The following is a 22,489-nucleotide window of genomic DNA, read 5'->3' as shown; positions in this document are numbered from 1 at the left end:
ATAGGATAGAAATGGCAATTCAACATTAGAGTACCAGCACTAAATATAACAATACAATATCTAACAAATCATATTATGAGTCAAGGATTGATTATATCCATAAAATTTTAGAATATAAAAAACATCTTTCTAAGACTTAAGTTAAAATACCTCTTTAAGACTTGTAAATTAAGTAAATTAAAAGTAGCTAAGCTAGTAAACAAAATCAAAATGATAAGTAAAAAACTTTAAAATCTAAATATTCTTGTTTTGAAAATCATGAATCATACAATAATCATTTTTTATATAAAAAAAGGCACAATATTTTAAAATAATAAAGCATTGTAGGTAATCATTCTGTTAACCCAAAGCTGTTCTGTTCTGAAATAATTGTTATATTAATAAATCAAAATTTTATTTGAATTAATAACAGATATAAGATATAAACAGATAGACTGGAAATATTCATTCATAGATAAAAAGAAGCTAAAAATTAGAAAGATTTTTTTTGTCTGTTTATTGAGATTTTTTGATTAGATATTTTGATATTTGAGGCAGATAAGCAAATATATATATATAAAGATATGTTAAGATGAATAAATATATTTATAGATAGAAAGATAAACATCTTCTGCTTTATACATTTTAATAGTTATAGATTTAGAATTAAGGATTATATTCTGAATAGTTTATGAGATAATAAGCAATACAAATAGCAATTACTAGATGTATATACAGATAAGATATAAATAGATAGATAGATATACAGGTATGTTGGTATAAAAAATTAATTGACTTCTTTTTTAAAATTTATTTCACAAATAAGGAGTGCATCTGTGCTCCCAAGAGAAAGCAAATATATCTGACTCTTTAGTTTTGTTAATAAACCTTATTATTACAATGATTTATTTAATTGTTTTACCTTGTTGTAAGTAAGACTAACAATTACGGTTACACTTTCCTCCTGAAAAAATTAATTTTAAATCATTTGATTTTTTTTATTGACTCCCAAGATTTATGCATAAAAGTTATTTTTTTTTATGGGAGAGGACATAAAAAAACAAAGCAAGACTTAAATGATAAACTGTAATAGCCTAAAACCATCCTAATGTTAAGTTTTCCTAAATTTTGTAACTAAACTTATTTAGTAGTTTTGGGACGAACCAAAACACCTTACAACTTTATATAATAATAGGAAGAAATTAGTTAATGACAATAATGATTTTCATTCTGATTTATACAGAAATATATATTACTCAAGGGTATTAGATGTTTTTTAATGTAAAAAGTCTGTTAGTTTTACATAACTCTCAATTTTATGGTTTCCATATATAGAAAACTATATTTGCATAAATTTTCCATGAAATAGAAAGATATTTCAAAACTGATTAATTGGGCTTGTGAAAAAACCGTTTCAGCAGCTGATGTCAAAAAAGGTCTGTTTTTTTTTTGACAGAGTTATAGCCAAATTCATGTAATGTTCTAATCGAACATTTAAAAACTACCAGACTTTAATACAAGAATAAAGACTATAGTATATATATATTTAATATCAAAATTTTTATATTGGTTTTGACTCTAATCCAAAGATTTACTTGATATAATTAACCAATAGAAAGAATTCATTAAAAGCCAAATGAAATGTTAGAATAACTACACTTATAAATATAGAATTATTAATTAAGCTTACCATGTTCTCTAAGTATTTCTGCTGTTTCTTCATGTTTTATAGCTAGAGCCCAATCTAGAGGTGTCCAACCTATGATATTTATTATTATTTAATGTATAGATGATTACCCTGTCAAACTTTGTTTATCATATGTGCGTACAGTCATAATGTCATTAGAATATTGTTAATATATCATGATATTGCATAGTTTTATAGAGAGAGAGAGAGAGAGAGAGAGAGATAGATAGAGGTAAATAGAGAGAGAGAGAGAAAGAGAAAGAGAGAGATAGATTGATGGTCCTGTGATGGTTTCAGGCTATTTTCTTGAGTGTGGCCGGGACACCCCAAACCCCCAAAAAAACAAAAAAAATCCCCTTCCATCCTTTTGCTGATGCATGTGATAAAGGCATTGGTGCTGCACCACCACTTTTTTTCTTTTTTTTTAAATCATCTCTTGTGGCAAAGCCCATAGAGGCTAGGGGCGGAGCCGCTAGTTCATTATAAAGAAAAATAAATGGATAGAGAGATATAATATACAGAAAGATAATAAGATAAATGGATAGATAATTAAACAGTTAAATAGCAATTAGAACTATTAATGAACTAAATAAGATGATAATACTTATTGCAACGTCAATATTTACATGAAATATATTATAGATACAATATATGGTATAATAATATTATGTAACTAACCTTCATTATCTTTAATGTTGACATCGGCTCCATATTCTAGAAGTAGTTTGACTACTTCTGTGTTTCCATTTCTTGCTGCAACCATAAGACTTGTCATTCCTAGATATAAATATATTAGTTATATTATATATTCTTTATCTCAGAGTAGAGTTATAGATTTACAGAGATTGGTGTACAGAGATATATGTTCAGACTATATATACATAGATAGATAGATAGAATAAACTAAAGATACAAATATAGTATAATTAAATTATGTAACTAACCATCTTTATTCATATGGTTCACATTGGCTCCATATTTTAAAAGCAGTCTGACTGTTTCTGTCTTTCCATACCATGCTGCCCTCATAAGACTTGTCATTCCTAGATATAAATATATTAGTTACTTTATATATTCTTTAGTTCAGAGTACAGTTATAGATATACAGAGAGAGGTGTGCAGAGATATATAGATATATATATACAGATAGAATGTACTAAAGATATACTAAATATATAGTAAAATGATATTATGTAACTTACCCTTATTATCTTTATGGTTCACATCGGCTCCATATTCTAGAAGTATTCTGACTACTCCTATGTTTCTATACCCTGCTGCAACCATAAGACTTGTCCTTCCTAGATATAAATATATTAGTTACATTATATATTCTTTAGTGCAGAGTACAGTTATAGATATACAGAGATGTGTACGGATAGATAGATAAATATATGATTATATAGATGGATAGATAAAATATACAAAAGATACAAATATAGTATAATAATATTATGTAACTAACCATCATTATCTTTATGGTTGACATCAGCTCCATGTTCTAGGAGTATTCTGATTACTTCTGGGTATCCATTCTCTACTGCATACATAAGACTTGTCTCACCTAGATATAAACATATTAGTTACATTATATATTCTTTAGTTCAGAGTATACCCTAGTCATCTCAAAACGTGTAAGTAAGCAATTAACATTTTTTTTGGCTTACTTAAATGTGCCATTGTGCTATTTTTGTGGTAAATTACTGATAAGCCATAAAAATACTAATTGCTTACTTATATCAGCATTCAACAACAATTTGGTCTTACTTGTGTGATAAAAGAGGGTGGAGTAAATAAATACTCAGTCATTTACAGTAAAAGTGGCTTATATAAGTTAAAGTGAAGAAAAAGAAGGAGGAGTAATAACTAATCCCTTCCTTCCTGTAAGCAAATTTATGAAAAAAAGAGAAGCTTTGGCTGATATAAGCCAAATAAGCAACAAATGTGATTGATTGCTTATAAGTAATTTATCAAAAAATTGGATTATTTGGTATATAAGCCAAATAAGCAATAAATGTAATTAATTGCTTATAAGTAATTTATCAAAAAATTGCACGATTTGGTATATAAGCCATATAAGCATTTATTGTGATTGATTGCTTATAAGTAATTTATCAAACAATTGCATGATTTGGTATATAAGCCAAATTAGCATTTATTGTGATTGATTGCTTATAAGTAATTTATCAAAAAATTGCATAATTTCGTATATAAGCCAAATAAGCATTTATTGTGATTGATTGCTATTAAGTAATTTATCAAAAAATTGCATGATTTAGTATATAAGCCAAATAGGCAATAATTTTCATTGATTGCTTGTAAGTAATTTATAAGAAAAATTGTATGATTTGGTATATAAGCCAAATAAGCATTTATTGTGATTGATTGCTTGTAAGTGATTTATGAAAAAATAGCATGATTTGGTACACAAAACAAATAAGCATTTATTTTAGTTAATTGCTTAAAAGTAATTTACCAAAAAATAGCATGATTTGGTATTTAAGCCAAATAAGCAATAATTTTCATTGATTACTTATAAGTAATTTATCAAAAAATTGCATGATTTGGTATTTAAGCCAAATAAGCATTTATTGTGATTGATTGCTTATAAGTAATCTATCAAAAAATTGCATGATTTGGTATAGAAGCCAAACAAGCATTTATTGCGATTGATTGCTTATAAGTAATTTAACAAAAAATAGTATGATTTAGTATATAAGCCAAATAAGCATTAAATGTTATGGATTGCTTGTAAGTAATTTATGAAAAAATAGCATTATTTGGTATATAAGCCAAATAAGCAATAATTTTCATTGATTACTTATAAGTAATTTATCAAAAGATTGCATGATTTGGTATATAAGCCAAATAAGCAATTATTTTCATTGATTGCTTATAAGTAATTTACCAAAAAATAGTATTATTTGGTGTGTAAGCCAAATCAGCAATAATTTTCATTGATTGCTTACAGGTAATTTATCTAAAATAGCATGATTTGGTATGTAAGCCAAATAAGCAATAATTTTCATTGATTGCTTACTGGTAATTTATCAAAAGATAGCATGATTAGGTATGTAAGCCAAATAAGCAATAACTTTTATTGATTGCTTACAAGTAATTTATCATAAAATAGAATGATTCGGTATATAAGCCAAAAAAGCAATCATTTTCATTGATTGCTTATAACTAATTTACCAATTTACTTGTAAGCAATCAATGAAGTTATTGTTTACTAGTGGCTATGCTCCTAGAGGCATCTAGGGGCACTTGAGAAGAGGAGTTGAATCTCAAAACCATAAAATGTTTTATATTAGTTTATTTTTGTTTATTTCTCTAAGGAGAAACTGATTGGTTCAGTGATAAGTGAGATCCTTCTGAACTTGTTCTTATGCCCTAGAAGCCTAAAAGGGTACTCGAGTATATGGGAGGGGGGGTGGTCATTAACCCTCCATTTATGATAATGTAGATACCCTTCCTGAAACATTCTCTGTACCTATACGAACCATCACAATTAATTAAGACAACCATATTGGTTCAGCGGTTAGCAAGATCCTTCATTAGATACAGACATACAGACATCCTGTTACTTTTAAAATAAGGTAATAGCAAGCCTAAATTATCGTGAATGAAGAAACATCCACCAAATATTTACATCACGCCTATTAACATTCTTAATACTGCTTTTGTTTAATTTCTTCAAAACAATGAGATATGGTAAACTGATAGCTAGCTGGATAGATGGATATATTAAAACAGGGAACTATAGGGATAAGATGATGGTTGATAAATTTATGTATATCCCCAATGATGATACACAAAATTACCCTTTCAGTGGATTAGTAGTTGAAACATTTGAACACCCAACTTAATGATCTAAACAATCAAAATCACAAAGTCCCCAAAGTTGTTAAGCCAACGTATAAGAAAACGTTATTATAAAAATTTTGGGACTAGTGTAATAATTTTGGGAGAGTACTTCAACCCTCCAAAGAAAAATTGCCTTAGAAAAAAATGAATCCTCCTCAAAAAAGTTTCTACTTTTTAAAACTGAAATTTGGGTGTGATTCACTATCTTCCCCTTTTTCTACGGGCAGAATGGTGGTGGTAACCTCCCTCCAAATAGATATAAACCTTCCCAGGACCTATGATAAGTTACCATGAAAAGGAGAAGTATATTGGTTCAGGGATTAGCAAGATCCTATAAAACAAACAGACACACACATACATAAATATCCATTTACTTATAAGGATTTGGTTTATATACCAAATAAAATTTTTTTTTAATAAATTACTTGCAAGCAAACACTCAAAAATTTTGTTTATTTTGCTTAAATACCGAAGCATACTATTTTTGATAAATTACTTGTAAGCAATAAATGAAAATCATTGCTTATTTGACTTATATACCAAATCATGCTATTTTTGATAAATTACTTGTAAGCAATTAATGAAAATTATTGCTTATTTGGCTTACATACCAAATCATACTATTTTTTTTATAAATTACTTGTAAGCAATCAATGAAAATTATTGCTTATTTGGCTTACATACCAAATCGTGCTATTTTTTGATAAATTACCTGTAAGCAATAAATGAAAATTATTGCTTATTTGGCTTACATACCAAATAATACTATGTTTTGGTAAATTACTTATAAGCAATCAATGAAAATCATTGCTTATTTGACTTATTTACCAAATCATGCAATTTTTTGATAAATTACTTATAAGTAATCAATGAAAATTATTGCTTAATTGGCTTATATACCAAATCATGCTATTTTTTCATAAATTACTTACTAGCAATCAATAACATTTAATGCTTTTTTGGCTTATATACCAAATCATGCAATTTTTTGATAAATTACTTATAAGCAATCAATCACATTTGTTGCTTATTTTGCTTATATCAGCCAAATCTTCTCTTTTTTTCATAGTATTTATTTACTCCACCCTCTTTTATCTCACAAGTAAGACCAAATTGTTGTTGAATGCTGATATAAGTAAGCAATTAGTATTTTTATGGCTTATCAGTAATTTACCACCAAATTATGCTATTTTTTTGATAAATTACTTGTAAGTAATCAATGACCATCATTGCTTATCTAGCTTATATACCAAATCATGCTATTCTTTTGATAAATTACTTGTAAGCAATTAATGAAAGTTATTGCTTATTTGGCTTACATATCAATCATACTATTTTTAGATAAAGCAATTTTAAGCAATTTAAGATACTTTTAAGATACTTTTTCGTGGGTCTTACTGTTTAAGAATCATTTTTTGTAGCTAGAAAGTGCTAAATACTTCATTTTAATCGCCTTTAATTGCTTTATAATATACAGATAATAATTTGGTTGTTTTAGAACAGTTGACTAAAAAATCGAGGTTTTGTGATAAAAGCACTTTTGTTGTAACTCCAAAAGTATATTTTTTCCCCAAAATTTTTGGCTGTAAAAAAGCTTTATATATTCATATAACATCCACTAAAATTTGACTTATGGTATATTATTCATAACATCACCAGAAGGAAATAAATTTTAGATAAAAAAGTTTACAATTCATTTTTTACACTGCTATGCATCGTTCAACGCCCGTCCCCTATTATCTCAGTACCTATTTGAGCTAGAGGGATAAATTTTTTTGTGCATGTCCCCTGTGTTATGATGAATTTCCGAACTTAACTAAGTCAAAGTCAATTTTTGCTTCCTTCACCCTTTTATTTAACAACCTTTGTTTTTAGGTCCTTGTTTACTTAAAAATTTCAAACAGCTGTAATTTTTTTATTTTGAAGCTAGAAGAAAATGATTTTGCAGAAAATGTTTTTCTTTATGTAAATTTTATATTTGAAATATCAAAGTAAAAATTTCAGAGGCCGCAGCTGTACTTGGCAGCTGCCAGCCGCCGCCGTCGGCGGGAAAACGGCGGCGGATCTTTATGAAATTTTAATACATTATGTAGACATGTAAGAAAAGCTTAAGTTTAAAATTTAAAGTCTCTAAGTCAAAAATTGCGGCCACAGGAGCCTTTTAAAGATTTCTAGAGAACTGGAGAATCAGGACCTGCGGGATTATACCTGGAACCTGAAATTGACACCTGTATCTAATATGAGGATGTATTACTAGAGAATACTTAGTATTTTGGTAAGATAAAATGCTTTGTTTAAGTCAAAAAAATATTTTTGCTCTTTACCTTGATGACCCTGCCAGGTTTGCTGGCATCTGTGCCTGCCAGGATGGAGACATTCAAAAAATTCCAACTCTCAGTTATGTGTCATACCCATACTTAAAAAGTCACCCAGTTTGGGCTCTTTATCTTTAACACACAGAAAATGAGATAGAACCCCCCCCCCCCCAACCGTAAAGGGTTAATTATGGGAATGTTGTCAAAAAGTTTCAGCCTTTTACCTTTTATAGGAGCTGAGAAAATCACGTTTCCCCCACTTTGTGACTGACAGACGGACGAACATTTTGAATTATAGAGTAGCTTCGCTCTACTAAGAATTATAGAGTAGCTTTGCTCTACTACTAATAATAAGATTAAAACTGGTTTAATGATTTTATGATTTTTTAATATGGTGGTGGAAAATTTTCTTTACGATGCTATCCTTATTTTTTTTAATATTGCTGAGAACCGGTTCTAATCCATCCAATACTAATCGGTTTCGAAGCCATACTGGAAATTGTGAATTTTTTTAAACAAAGCTTTTCTATAATTTGTGTCGGTACGTCCGTTCTTACACCGATATCGATTTAAAACTTTGGATTATTATAAGGTACCAGAATGATTGTTCATACATCAATGTTGATTTTTTAACCTTTTCGACAAAAAAAAATTATTCATCCTGTTCATTTTTTTGGAATACTAATTCCTGTTACAACTAGGTACAATGTTATAAGCATCTTTATAAACATGTCCTAACAATGTAAGATGTCCTGGAGCAGTATCATGTTTATTCAGTTATGCCACTCTTATACAATTGTTAATATTCATTTCAGAGCTTCGATTTTATGGATGTTGTTTCTCTGATATTTATCAGGTACCTGATGGGATAAAACAATGGCCGATAAGTTGATGTACATCTCCATTGATAATTCACAAAATTATGACTTCTGTAGATTACAATAAGAAGTTGAAACTTCTGGACTCTCAACTTAATAAACCAACCAATCAAAGTTTAATAAAAGTCCATTATCTGTCCCATTTTATTAAAGTCAGAATTTAGTTCATAACATTTTTCGTCCATTGTTCCATCCCTGTAGATATATGTATATACCAATATATATTCAAAATCAGTTTTTTTATATTGGACACCAGTTGTTTCCAGTATGGCTTCGTAACCGATTAATATCCGCTGGATTGGAACCGGTTCTCAGCAATGTATAGCATCTTGTTACATTACAGACGAATGAATATTAAATTGGTTATGTAATCGGTATATTCCTGCATTTTACTTCCAATTTACTATATTTATAACTAGCGGCTGTGCCTGAGCTAGGACCTTTGCCTTCATCTAACAATTTCTTAGATTATCATTATCTTATATTTTTATATCTTATTTATTATTTATCTTTTATTGACCTGTACCCTTTGTGTGCCATTGTATTTATTTGAAATTGGCATTGCCCTGTATTCCATTAAATCACGGATATCAAGGGATAAGGCATTGGATGATAAATAGATATACAATCCCAATAATGAAAAAAATAACACTTTTGGAAAATTCAAATTATAGGTTGAAAAGTTTTGAACATACCAATCAAATTTCAATAAAAATACCTAGAGTGTTTAGGCCAACAAACGTGGTTAAAAACTTTGGGTACTAGGGCAATTTACAGTTCAATAAAAAGCTTTACAGTAAAGGAGAACTATATCAGTTCAGATGTTAGCGAGATCCTTTGCTACAGAAAGACAGACAAAGACCCTGTTACTTTATTTATGACCCCTCATTGTCCCCAATTAGTTTTTTGAAAATTTAAAATAAATTCTAGGGGCGATTTCTCTTGGATGGATTTCTATGAGAAGCTACCCTGTAAAGGAGAACCATATTGTTTTAGCGGTTAGCGAGATCCTTCAGTACAGACAGATCAACCGCAAGTAAATAATCCTATTATATAAAGTAGTAAGCATTTTTTGTTTGTCCCGAAGGATCTCGCTAACCGCTGAACTCAAATATAAAATGGGATGAGGTCGACTTTCCCCCTCCTACCTTAAGTGCCCCTAGAGGCTTCTAAGGGCGTAGCCGCTAGTAAAAATATAAAACATAGAGCAATATAAAAAAAGAATAGATATTATCGATATACAAAATAGAAAGTTTTTTTTTCTGTAGCAAAGGAGTTCTTTTACCGCTGAACCGATATGGTTCTCTGTATGTATATCTGTCTGTCTGTCTATACCAAAGGATCTTGCTAACCACTGAACCAATATGGTTCTCCTTTACAGTGAAGCTTCCTAAAGGTCCTGAGATGGTTTTAGGCTATTTTATTTTTATTACTTATAATAAAATAACAGGGTCTTTATCTGTATGTATGTCTGTCTGTCTGTCTATACTGAAGGATCTCGGTAACCGTTACCGATATAGTTCACCTTTACATGGTAGTTTCCTATTGGTCCTGATATGGTTTTAGGCTACTGTATTTGTATTCCTTATAATAAAGTAACAGAAATTCTGTCTGTATGTATGTATGTCTCTAAGGATCTTGATAACCCCTGAATCAATATGGTTCTTCTTTACTGTGGAGATTCCTATAGATCCTCAGGTGGTTTTAGGCCACTTTTTTTATTCCTTATGATAAAGTAAAAGTTTCTAATCCAAACACTTCTATATAAAACCCCCGCCTATTTCCTATATTTGTTAAGTATTATAACAAGAAAATGTTAATAACAAAATTTTTAGCTTATAAAAAATGTAAAAAGGTTTGTGTCAAATCGTTTTCAAAAATATACAAATAACGGACAGATTGACGGACTATATGTAGAAAGATACAATTTATAAACTTTGAAATAAATACATTCAACCCCGAGATGACTATATAAAACTGTTTTTAGTAGCAAAGCTACTCTATAATTCACTTTGTCCATCCGTCCGTCAGTCAGTCCGTCAGTCCGTAACGCTATGGGGGAAATGGGATTTACTCAGCTCCTATTAAAGATAGAATGCTGAAATTTTTTGACAATATTCCTATCAATAAGGAGCACAATTAAGTATAAAACATCGATGGCGGTAGGACCGCTTTTTAGCAGGTTTTAGGCTATTTGTGTATTTTTCACATTTTTCTCAATATCTTCTGTGTTTATGGTGCGATTTTCAAAATTTTTTAAGTTATAGATATCTAAATAAAATTTACAGTCCTTTAAAGAAACAAACTATGACGGTCAGACTGCCTTTAAGCAGGTTTTAGGCTATTTTTGTATTTTTCACATTTTTCTCCATATCTTTGGTGTTTATGTTCCGATTTCCAAAATTTTTTTAGTTATAGATATCAAAATTAAATTTTCTGTCCTTTAAAGAAAACAACTATGACGGTCAGACTTCCTTTTTGCAAGTTTTTGGCTATTTTTAAATTTTTCCATTTTTTTATGTATATAGTGCAATTTTCAAATTTTTTTAAGTTAAGGATTTAAAAATTAAATTTCCTGTCGATTTAAGAAAACAAGCATGGCGGTCAGACTGCTTTTTAGCAGGTTTTTGCTATTTTTATATGTTTTACATAATTCCTCATATCTTTGATGTTTTTGGTCCAATTTTAAAGAAACAAACTATGACGGTCAGACTGCCTTTAAGCAGGTTTTAGGCTATTTTTGTATTTTTCACATTTTTCTCCATATCTTTGGTGTTTATGGTATGATTTCCAAAATTTTTTCAGTTATACATATCAAAATTAAATTTCCTGTTGTTTAAAGAAAACAACCATGACGGTCAGACTTCCTTTTTGCAAGTTTTTGGCTATTTTTAAATTTTTCCATTTTTTTATGTATATAGTGCAATTTTCAAATTTTTTTAAGTTAAGGATTTAAAAATTAAAATTCCTGTCGATTTAAGAAAACAAGCATGGCGGTCAGACTGCTTTTTAGCAGGTTTTTGCTATTTTTATATGTTTTACATAATTCCTCATATCTTTGGTGTTTTTGGTCCAATTTTAAAACTTTTTTGGGATATCAGTATCAAAATAATTTTTCCAATTGTTATGAGCATCTTTTATGTTATTTACTTTGATTGTCATCATTATACAAAATAAAACAGGGTTTTGTGTTTATTTTCTCCAATAAATCAATTAATTTTAAATCTACTTGTACGTATTACCACCTATGATTTTATTTTTTGTGCTTCGCTACTTATGGATGTTGTCATCCTTGTTAATATTACATTTTACATTTTTAAATTCATATAAAACTGGATATATTACAATATGATACATGATTTTTCAGTATAGCTTAGAACCGGTTCTAATCCAGCGGATATTAATCTGTTTCGAAGCCATACCGGAAAATCAATTAAGTTACAAACTCATGACAGACAAAGACGTGAATTGTAAAGTAGCTTCGCTCTTAATTATTGTTTTAGTTATTATTTGTTACTAGAGAGAAAAGAGAGGGGACTATGTACCCAAAGTTTTTAAATTGACCAAAGGGCGACGTGGTTATTACGGAGGGAAGGGTCAATAGACTGTATATATTACACTAGTCCCCAAAGTTATATAATAACATTTTCTAATTCGTCGACTTAACAACTTTTATGACTTTTACTAAATTTTGATTAGTTTATTAAGTTCAAACGTTTCAACCACCAATTTACAGAAGGAATAATTTTGTAAGTTATTATTAGAGATATACATCAATTTATCAGCCATTGTGCTATCCCTTTTCAATCCTAATATTTCATAATTTTTATTTGTTTGCTTTGTTTTTGTAAATGCATCTATCCTTGTTTTCTTTTCCCGACGACAAATGTTTTTTTTACAAAACCTCATGTATGTGAAAAAATATAATATGTGTTAAACTTTCTCTGGGAAGGAGGGGACAAAGTGTTTTTTTCGTCGTATTTTTTAAATAGCACTTAAGTTATTTTAGTTTAGGTTAGGTGATTGCCCTGCAGGGTTAGACAATTAGCCCTGCAGCGTTAGAGCCCCCCACAGGGGATAGAAGTAGGAGAATAGCTACTAAAAAAATACGAAGAAACGCCCCTTAAGGGGCGTTGCCATGAAAGGGGCTATACCCAATTTCCTAGTTAAAACGAAATTTCCAGTATGGCTTTGAAATCGATTAATATTTGCTGGATTAGAACCGGTTCTCAGCCACACTGAAAAATACCTAAAACCAATTTTCTAAGCTTGGGCACCGCGGGTTGAAGAAAACTGGTTTTAATCTTAATTTTTCATTCTGATATCCGCGGAAAGCTGTCTATAATACGATGCAATAAATAATTATATTCTTTCTTTTACACTTACATGGAAACTTTACAGTATACTGGTAGTAATATGATTTTTTAATATTCATGAAAAATTGTCTGTAATACACTGCTATACATATTTTTTAGTATATCTAATAACCGGTTCTAATCCAGCGGATATTAATCGGTTTTGAAGCCATACTGAAAATGGATTTATTAATATTTAAAAGCAAAGCTTCTCTACAATTAGGTTTGGTTCGTACGTCCATATTGGTTAGCTCTTTTTGTTAATTTAAACTGGTTAGAATTGTCCTGTCGATCTAAAACTATGCACTGTAACACTACAATCAAGTCCTAAAAATGTAAGAATCTACAATACAAAGTAGAACGATGTCTGTCTGTCTGTCTGTCCGTCCGTCCGTCTGTCCGTCCGTCCGTCCGTCCGTCCGTCCGTCCGTTCCTTAAGATCTCGGTAACCGCTGAACCGATCAGATTCTACTCTTCAGGGAATATACCTACTGGTCCTGTAGTGGTTTTAGGCTATTTTCTTGGGGAGTGGGACACCCCCAACCCCCCAAAAAACAAAAAATCCCCCCCATTTTTTTTGTAGGGGATTTCCTTGGTCCTTTTTTTGTAGGGGATTTCCTTGGTCCTTTTACGTATTTCGTCCAAATTTTTTTTATCACCACTTGGGGCAAAACCCCTAGAGGCTAGGTGCGAAGTCGCTAGTGTCCTTAAATAGTATCATGCTCCTTTCATAGCTTTGATTTTATAGGTTTGTCATCCATGTTTCTTTGATATTTATCAGGGATCCAATGGGATAAGACAATGGCCGATAAATTGATGTACATAAATTTTGATAACTTTAAGGATTTTGATTAGTTGGTTTCAAACTTATTTTGCCCAAACTTCAATCAATTCAATTAACGATTTAAATCCACATAAGAGGTAATTTTATTTATCATCATTGTCTAATCTCTTAAGATCCCTGAATTATACACTACTCTTAAAAATGGGATTCTCCTTCAATTTTTAAGTAATCATCTAGGGTTGTGAGGCGAAAAAAAAGAAATTATGAAACTTTGGGAACTGGTGTAATAAACAGCTAAATGTCCCATCCCTCCCTGAAAAAAAACTCGTTCATTGGTCAGCTAAAAACTTTAAAACTGTAGAATTAGATCTAAATGTTATGTTTTGATATAGTTTAATATTAGATTCAATTGACTTTTATTGTCCTATCTCTCTCTGAAAACATAAAATTCTTTGTAAAACCAAAGTTGGTAGTGCTAGCACAATGAAAGATTAATCATACTATTGCATTATTGCAAAGAGCGGGTATAGTCCCTTTCGAGGCAATGCACCTTAAGGGGCAATTCTTCGTAATTTTTCACAGTAGCTTTACTCCTATTTCTAGCTCCTGCGGGGACTCTAACCCTGCGGGGCCAATTGCCTAAACCTGTGGGGCAATCACCTAACCAATTATAACCTAACCTTACCTAAAATATCCTTTAAAGAGCCATTTTTTAAATACGACGCATCGCCCCTTAAGGGGCGTTGCCACGAAAGGGACTATTCCCCAAAGAGCTGTAGATTAGATTAACTATGGAAAAATGGCGAAGGACAATGAAATATTAATTATCATTAACCAAGCAAATGTTGCACTATGTTTTAAGTAAAATAGGTATTGTTATTAACTTAACTTTGTCCCCTCCTTCCCAGAGAAAGTTTAACACATATTATATTTTTTCACATACATGAGGTTTTGTAAAAAAAACATTTGTCGTCGGGAAAAGAAAACAAGGATAGATGCATTTACAAAAACAAAGCAAACAAATAAAAATTATGAAATATTAGGATTGAAAAGGGATAGCACAATGGCCGATAAATTGATGTATATCTCTAATAATAACTTACAAAATTATTCCTTCTGTAAATTGGTGGTTGAAACATTTGAACTTAATAAACTAATCAAAATTTAGTAAAAGTCATAAAAGTTGTTAAGTCGACGAATTAGAAAATGTTATTATATAACTTTGGGGACTAGTGTAATATATACAGTCTATTGACCCTTCCCTCCGTAATAACCACGTCGCCCTTTGGTCAATTTAAAAACTTTGGGTACATAGTCCCCTCTCTTTTCTCTCTAGTAACAAATAATAACTAAAACAATAATTAAGAGCGAAGCTACTTTACAATTCACGTCTTTGTCTGTCATGAGTTTGTAACTTAATTGATTTTCCGGTATGGCTTCAAAACAGATTAATATCCGCTGGATTAGAACCGGTTCTAAGCTATACTGAAAAATCATGTATCATATTGTAATATATCCAGTTTTATATGAATTTAAAAATGTAAAATGTAATATTAACAAGGATGACAACATCCATAAGTAGCGAAGCACAAAAAATAAAATCATAGGTGGTAATACGTACAAGTAGATTTAAAATTAATTGATTTATTGGAGAAAATAAACACAAAACCCTGTTTTATTTTGTATAATGATGACAATCAAAGTAAATAACATAAAAGATGCTCATAACAATTGGGAAAAATTATTTTGATACTGATATCCCAAAAAAGTTTTAAAATTGGACCAAAAACACCAAAGATATGAGGAATTATGTAAAACATATAAAAATAGCAAAAACCTGCTAAAAAGCAGTCTGACCGCCATGCTTGTTTTCTTAAATCGACAGGAAATTTAATTTTTAAATCCTTAACTTAAAAAAATTTGAAAATTGCACTATATACATAAAAAAATGGAAAAATTTAAAAATAGCCAAAAACTTGCAAAAAGGAAGTCTGACCGTCATGGTTGTTTTCTTTAACCCTTAACGGTCGGGGGGGGGGGGGCTTTGAACGCCCCCCCATCCGATTTTTTCTATCTCATTTTCTGTGTGTGAAAGATAAAGAGCCCAAACTGCTTGACTTTTTAAGTATGGGTATGACACATAACTGAGAGTTGGAATTTTTTGAGGATGCCAGCAAACCTGGCAGGGTCATCCAGGTAAAGAGCAAAAATATTTTTTTGATTAAAACAAAGCATTTTATCATACCAAAATACTAAAAAATCCTCTATTAGTACATCCTTATATAAAATACAGGTGTTCAAGTCACTTTTAGGTTCCAGGTATGATCCTGCAGGTCCTGATCCTCCAGGTCTCCAGAAATCTTTAAAAGTCTCCTGTGGCCGCAATTTTTGACTTAGAGACTTCAAATTTTAAACTTAAGCTTTTCTGACATGTCTACATAACGTATTAAAATTTCATGAAGATCCGCCGCCGTTTTCCCGCCGACCGCCGACTGCGGCGGCTGGCAGCTGCCAAGTACAGATGCGGCCGCTGAAATTTATATTTTGATATTTCAAATGTAAAATTTACATAAAGTTAAACATTTTTTGAAAAAAAATTTTTCTTCTAGCTTCAAAAATAAGAAAATTACAGCCGTTTGAAATTTATAAGTAAAAAAAGACCTAAAAACAAAGGTTGTTAAATAAAAGGGTGAAGGAAGCGAAAATTGACTTAGACTTATTAAAGGTCGGAAATTCATTATCAATCAAGGGACTTGCACAAAAAAATGTAGCCCTCTAGCTCTAATAGGAACTGAGATAAAAAGGGGGGGCGTTGAACGCCCCCCCCCCCCGACCGATTAAGGTGCGGCTAGGGGCCCGACTGTAAAGGGTTAAACAACAGGAAATTTTATTTTGATATGTATAACTGAAAAAATTTTGGAAATCATACCATAAACACCAAAGATATGGAGAAAAATGTGAAAAATACAAAAATAGCCAAAAACCTGCTTAAAGGCAGTCTGACCGTCATAGTTTGTTTCTTTAAAATTGGACCAAAAACACCAAAGATATGAGGAATTATGTAAAACATATAAAAATAGCAAAAACCTGCTAAAAAGCAGTCTGACCGCCATGCTTGTTTTCTTAAATCGACAGGAAATTTAATTTTTAAATCCTTAACTTAAAAAAATTTGAAAATTGCACTATATACATAAAAAAATGGAAAAATTTAAAAATAGCCAAAAACTTGCAAAAAGGAAGTCTGACCGTCATAGTTGTTTTCTTTAAAGGACAGAAAATTTAATTTTGATATCTATAACTAAAAAAATTGGAAATCGGAACATAAACACCAAAGATATGGAGAAAAATGTGAAAAATACAAAAATAGCCTAAAACCTGCTTAAAGGCAGTCTGACCGTCATAGTTTGTTTCTTTAAAGGACTGTAAATTTTATTTAGATATCTATAACTTAAAAAATTTTAAAATCGCACCATAAACACAGAAGATATTGAGAAAAATGTGAAAAATACACAAATAGCCTAAAACCTGCTAAAAAGCGGTCCTACCGCCATCTATGTTTTATACTTAATTGTGCTCCTTATTGATGGGAATATTGTCAAAAAATTTCAGCATTCTATCTTTAATAGGAGCTGAGTAAATCCCATTTCCCCCATAGCGTTACGGACTGACGGACTGACGGACTGACTGACGGACGGACGGACAAAGTGAATTATAGAGTAGTTTCGCTACTAAAAACAGTTTTATATAGTCATCTCGGGGTTGAATGTATTTATTTCAAAGTTTATAAATTGTATCTTTCTACATATAGTCCGTCAATCTGTCCGTTATTTGTATATTTTTGAAAACGATTTGACACAAACCTTTTTACATTTTTTATAAGCTAAAAATTTTGTTATTAACATTTTCTTGTTATAATACTTAACAAATATAGGAAATGGGCGGGGGTTTTATATAGAAGTGTTTGGATTAGAAACTTAAATAATAATCAAAACTTTTTTTTATTTATGTGATGAATATCTTTGAGCATGGGAGGTGTCATTAGACCATAAATTACACTGGTACCCAAAGTTTTATAACAATTATTGGGGGCGGATAGTAGGATCCTTAGTAACAGACAGACAGAGAGACACACATAGATCCTGTTACTTTATTAAAAAAAAAGGATATAGAGCAGGGTTATACAATCTATGATCAAATAAATAATATTTTTTTATAACATCGTATTATAGTCAGCTTTCTGCGGATATAAATATGTACAATTATTACCACCATTTTTTTATGTTTAATCTTTTGATTGTACATTTTATATTCATAGAAAACTGACTATAATAATTTTTCAGTATGGCTGAGAACTGGTTCTAATCCAACAGATATTTATCGGTTTCGAAGCGAAACTAAACATATTTTTCCAGTATGGCTTCGAATTCAATTGATTTCTGCGGGATAAAAAACGGTTTTAAGTGAGACTAAAATTTATGTTTATCACCCCTAGGGATCTAAAGGGATAAGACGATAGCCGATAAATTGAAGTACACCTTCTGTAATTTACCATTAGTGGTTGAAAAGTTTAGACACCATACACCAATCTAACCAAACAAAATTCATTAAAAGTCCCCAAAGTTGTTAAGCAAACAAAATGAAAACATTATTATAAAACTTCGGGAATGAGGGGGGACAATTGGCTGTTTATTACACTAGTCCCCAAAGTTTTACGATAATGTTTTTTTATTCGCTCTCTTAACAACTTTGTTGACTTTTGCTAAATTTTGGTTGGTTGGTTTCACCACTACCATACTTAATAACCTAACCATTCAAAATCTAATAAATGCCCCCAAAGTTATTAAGCCAGCGAATAAGAAAATGTCATTGTAAAATTTTGGGGACTAGTGTAATAAACAGCCCATTGTCCCTTACTTACTTAATAACCTAACCAAAAATTAAAAATTAAAAATTCAGTAAAAATCCCCAAAGTTCTTAAGTTAACGAATAAGAAAACGTTATTATAAGACTTTGGGAACTAGCAGAGAGAGAGAGGGAGGGAAGATTGTGCTGTTTAATACAAAGGTTAAAATAGCGTTTTCTTATGTGATGGCCTAACAACTTTGGGGACTACAGAAGGGGAATTTTGTGTGTCATCATTGGGAATGTACATCAATTTATCAGCCATTGTTTTATCTCTAAAGATCCCTATATTTTGATATAATTTCAGTATTTTAATTGAGTATTTAGTCAAATTTAGTTTAAAGTAAAAACAAGAATAACATTATAGACAGATTTCCGCGTATAGAGGAATGCTATTGGAGCTATGTAACTTTAAAAATAATCGTTTTTTTCCCCGCTTTCAACTGTTGAATTAAGGGATCTAAAGGGATAGGACAATGGATGATACATTAATATATATCTTCAATGATTATAAACTACCCCTCATTAATTGTAATTTTATTGAGTAAAACGTTTGCACATTGCAAGTAAATTAAAGTGTACACAAAGCTGGGAAAAAGTTGATATATGTCACTGATTAATGTTTTTTAAGAGTACTTTTTTGAGAATTAAGTCTTAAATACTTCCCATTTAAAAATAAATCAAACTTTAAAAAAACGAATTTATTCCCTTGAAAACATCGTTGTATTTTGAGTTTTATTATACAGCACCCCCAAAAATTTTTTCATTTTACCCCCCCCTCATTTAAAATTTACCCCCAACCATTTAGGAGAGGGTATTTACCCCTCCCCCAAACAATTTTGGGGGGGGTAAATTACCCCCCCAAAAAAAAAAATCTCTGATAAAAAAAAATCTGACTATCTGTCTATTTTTTACTCTATCCATTTTTCTGTCTGTCTATCCATCTGTCTTGAAGTCTTTCTAACTGTCCATCTGTTTGCATATCCATCTGTATGTCCATCTATCTATTTGTCCATCTGTCTGTCCGTCTATCTATTTGTATTTAAACTGTTTTTCTGTCTGTCTGTTAGTCTTCTGTTAAGATTAATTATTTTTTAAGTAGTGCAACAATAACAATTTACACCTTTGTAAACAAAGATAATTATATCAATAAGTAGCACAAAAAAACATTCTATACTTTTTAAACAAAAATAATTATTTTATAAGTAGCACAAAATAACATTCTATACTTTCTTTAACAAGAATGATTATTTTATAAGTAGCGCAGCAATAGCAAGGTATACAATAAGTAGAACAAAATAACATTCTATACTTTCTTAAACAAGAACAATTATTTTATAAGTAGAGCAAAAATACCAAGCTATACCTTCCAATACAAGAATAATTAGAATATAAGTAGGGCAACATAACAAGAATACCCTCTTAAACAAGAATATTAACCCTAATAAATTGGGGGTAGGGGGGGGGGGGGGTTGCTATCTGTTTGAAAGTATATCTAAATGTCTGTTGATTTGTCTGTCTACATTTACATCTGTCTGTTTGACTGTCTGTCCATCTGTCTGTTTATCTTTCTGTGTAAGGTAAATAAATCCTTTTTTTAATTTTTAGAAGAAAAGGCATCAAGTTTTCAATTCCACCAATTCAAAATATTTTTTCAATGCTTTCATGTTATTTTGTCTGGTTTTTGGGACATTTGTCTGTCTGTTTGTTTGTTAGTTTGTTCATTATGTTTATTAGGGTGGGTTCATATTGGCAATTTATCTGACACCAAAGCAGGAACTAGAACTTGATTTTTATAACTACAATACACCTCTGGATTTTTTTTATTCATCTTAAGTCATTTTAAGTCTAAAAACTGTTGGTTACCACACATTCAATTGAATAGCTATTTGTGAATTGCCATAAGCTCTAGTTTTTGGATACGTAAGAACTATTCCTGAGCTAAGTTTAGTATAGGAGCTATATGGTAAAATGTTCCACCTTACTTAAAACTTTTCAACTTTTTTCTCACATTTTCAATATAGCTCCTAAACTACAAATAGCTGAAAAAACTGATATTCAAGGCACAATAATAATCAAAATGTTTAAAAGTTTCCTTATAAAAGTTCTACCCTAAATTAAAATACTTTTTTTGAAATTTATTCAGGTTTATTAACAAACAGGCATTGGAATATTATTTGTCTCTATATTTGATATATTTTATTAGTATTTATTGTTATTAAATGTTGATAAAAATTTTTTAATTGTTTAATTGGAAATTGTTAAGAAATATTTTTATGTAATCCTATTTAGTACATTTGAATATATTTTGTTTGTCTGTAATTATTTTTCATTAGATTACTTCAGTGAAGAACATAAACTTATCACCTGAAAAAATAATAGGGTGCATTTAGAATCACTTTAAAAATAGATTGTTGTTTTTTTATTCAGTCTGTTGTTAGAGTGGTTTTGCTGGAACTCCTATAGACTTCATTTAATCAGAAACATCAAATTAATTTGTATCAACTTGAATACATTTTCATCAGAGTCTTTTGTATTATAAATAAATATATAAAATAATTTTTAAAAATGTTTGAGCAAGTTTATGTGAGGTTTTAGTAGCTCAAAAGAAAGGTAAGTAAACATAAGATAGCTGGTTTTCAAGCACATATTTCACAGTAAAAAGGTTGAATTAAAAAAAGCATAAAATAAATAAATGGATGACTTAAGTAAGCAATCAACCCCAAAAATGGCTTATTTAAGTAAGGATTTTGCAACAAAAATGGATGATTTAAGTTAGTACTCAACCTCAAAAATGGCTTATTTAAGTAAGGATTTTGTAGCAAAAATGGATGATTTAAGTAAGCAATCAACCCTAAAAATGGCTTATTTAAGTAAGGATTTTGCAACAAAAATGGATGATTTAAGTAAGCACTCAACCCCAAAAATGGCTTATGTAAGTAAGGGTTTTGCAACAAAAAAGGATGATTTAAGTAAGCAATCAACCTCAAAAATGGCTTATTTAAGTAAGGATTTTGCAACAAAAATGGATGATTTAAGTAAGTACTCAACCCCAAAAATGTCTTATTTAAGTAAGGATTTTGCAACAAAAATGGATGATTTAAGTAAGCAATCAACCCCAAAAATGGCTTATTTAAGTAAGGATTTTGCAACAAAAATGGATGATTTAAGTAAGTGCTCAACCCCAAAAATGGCTTATTTAAGTAAGAATTTTGTAGCAAAAATGGATGATTTAAGTAAGTAATCAACCCCAAAAATGGCTTAATTAAGTAAGGATTTTGCAACAAAAATGGATGATTTAAGTAAGTAATCAACCCCAAAAATGGCTTATTTAAGTAAGGATTTTGTAGCAAAAATGGATGATTTAAGTAAGCAATCAACCCCAAAAATGACTTATTTAAGTAAGGATTTTGCATCAAAAATGGATGATTTAAGTAAGTAATCAACCCCAAAAATGGCTTATTTAAGTAAGGGTTTTGCAGCAAAAATGGAGGATTTTAGTAAGCAATCAACCCCAAAAATGGCTTGTTTAAGTAAGGATTTTGTAGCGAAAAAGGACAATATAAGTAGGACATTAATCACAAAAATGGCTTGTTTAAGTAAGGATTTTGTAGCAAAAATGGAAGATATAAGTAGGACATTAATCACAAAATGGCTTGTTTAAGTAAGGATTTTGTAGCAATAATGGAAGATATAAGTAGGACATCAATCACAAAAATGGC

The 22,489-nt window shown here is 30.3% G+C and overlaps 1 protein-coding gene and 1 long non-coding RNA gene across 2 annotated transcripts in view; both read right to left on the bottom strand.

Annotated features, from left to right (window-relative positions):
• Positions 1 to 295: 295 nt before the first annotated feature.
• LOC145307113 (uncharacterized) lies at positions 296 to 2,702 on the bottom strand. Its single transcript, XR_013875304.1, has 5 exons — positions 2,611 to 2,702; positions 2,345 to 2,443; positions 1,670 to 1,738; positions 902 to 943; positions 296 to 360 (listed from the first exon to the last, which is right to left on the bottom strand). It is a non-coding gene; the product is annotated as an uncharacterized LOC145307113 (long non-coding RNA).
• A 223-nt stretch (positions 2,703 to 2,925) lies between these two features.
• The window catches only part of LOC145306947 (uncharacterized), a 38,711-nt gene continuing 19,147 nt past the window's right edge, over positions 2,926 to 22,489 (bottom strand). The window contains exons 15-16 of the mRNA XM_080149286.1: positions 3,154 to 3,230; positions 2,926 to 2,967 (exon numbers count right to left, since the gene is read on the bottom strand). Of these exons, the coding sequence (XP_080005412.1) occupies positions 2,926 to 2,967; positions 3,154 to 3,230 (119 nt within the window). The remainder of the gene's footprint in view (positions 2,968 to 3,153; positions 3,231 to 22,489) is intronic.

The sequence above is a fragment of the Acartia tonsa genome, chromosome 15, assembly GCF_053477335.1.
Source record: "Acartia tonsa isolate MP-2025a chromosome 15, ASM5347733v1, whole genome shotgun sequence".
NCBI classification, from domain to species: Eukaryota; Metazoa; Arthropoda; class Copepoda; order Calanoida; family Acartiidae; genus Acartia; species Acartia tonsa.
Note: the sequence above shows the minus strand (reverse complement) of the source record. Positions and strands in the feature narration are given on the sequence as shown.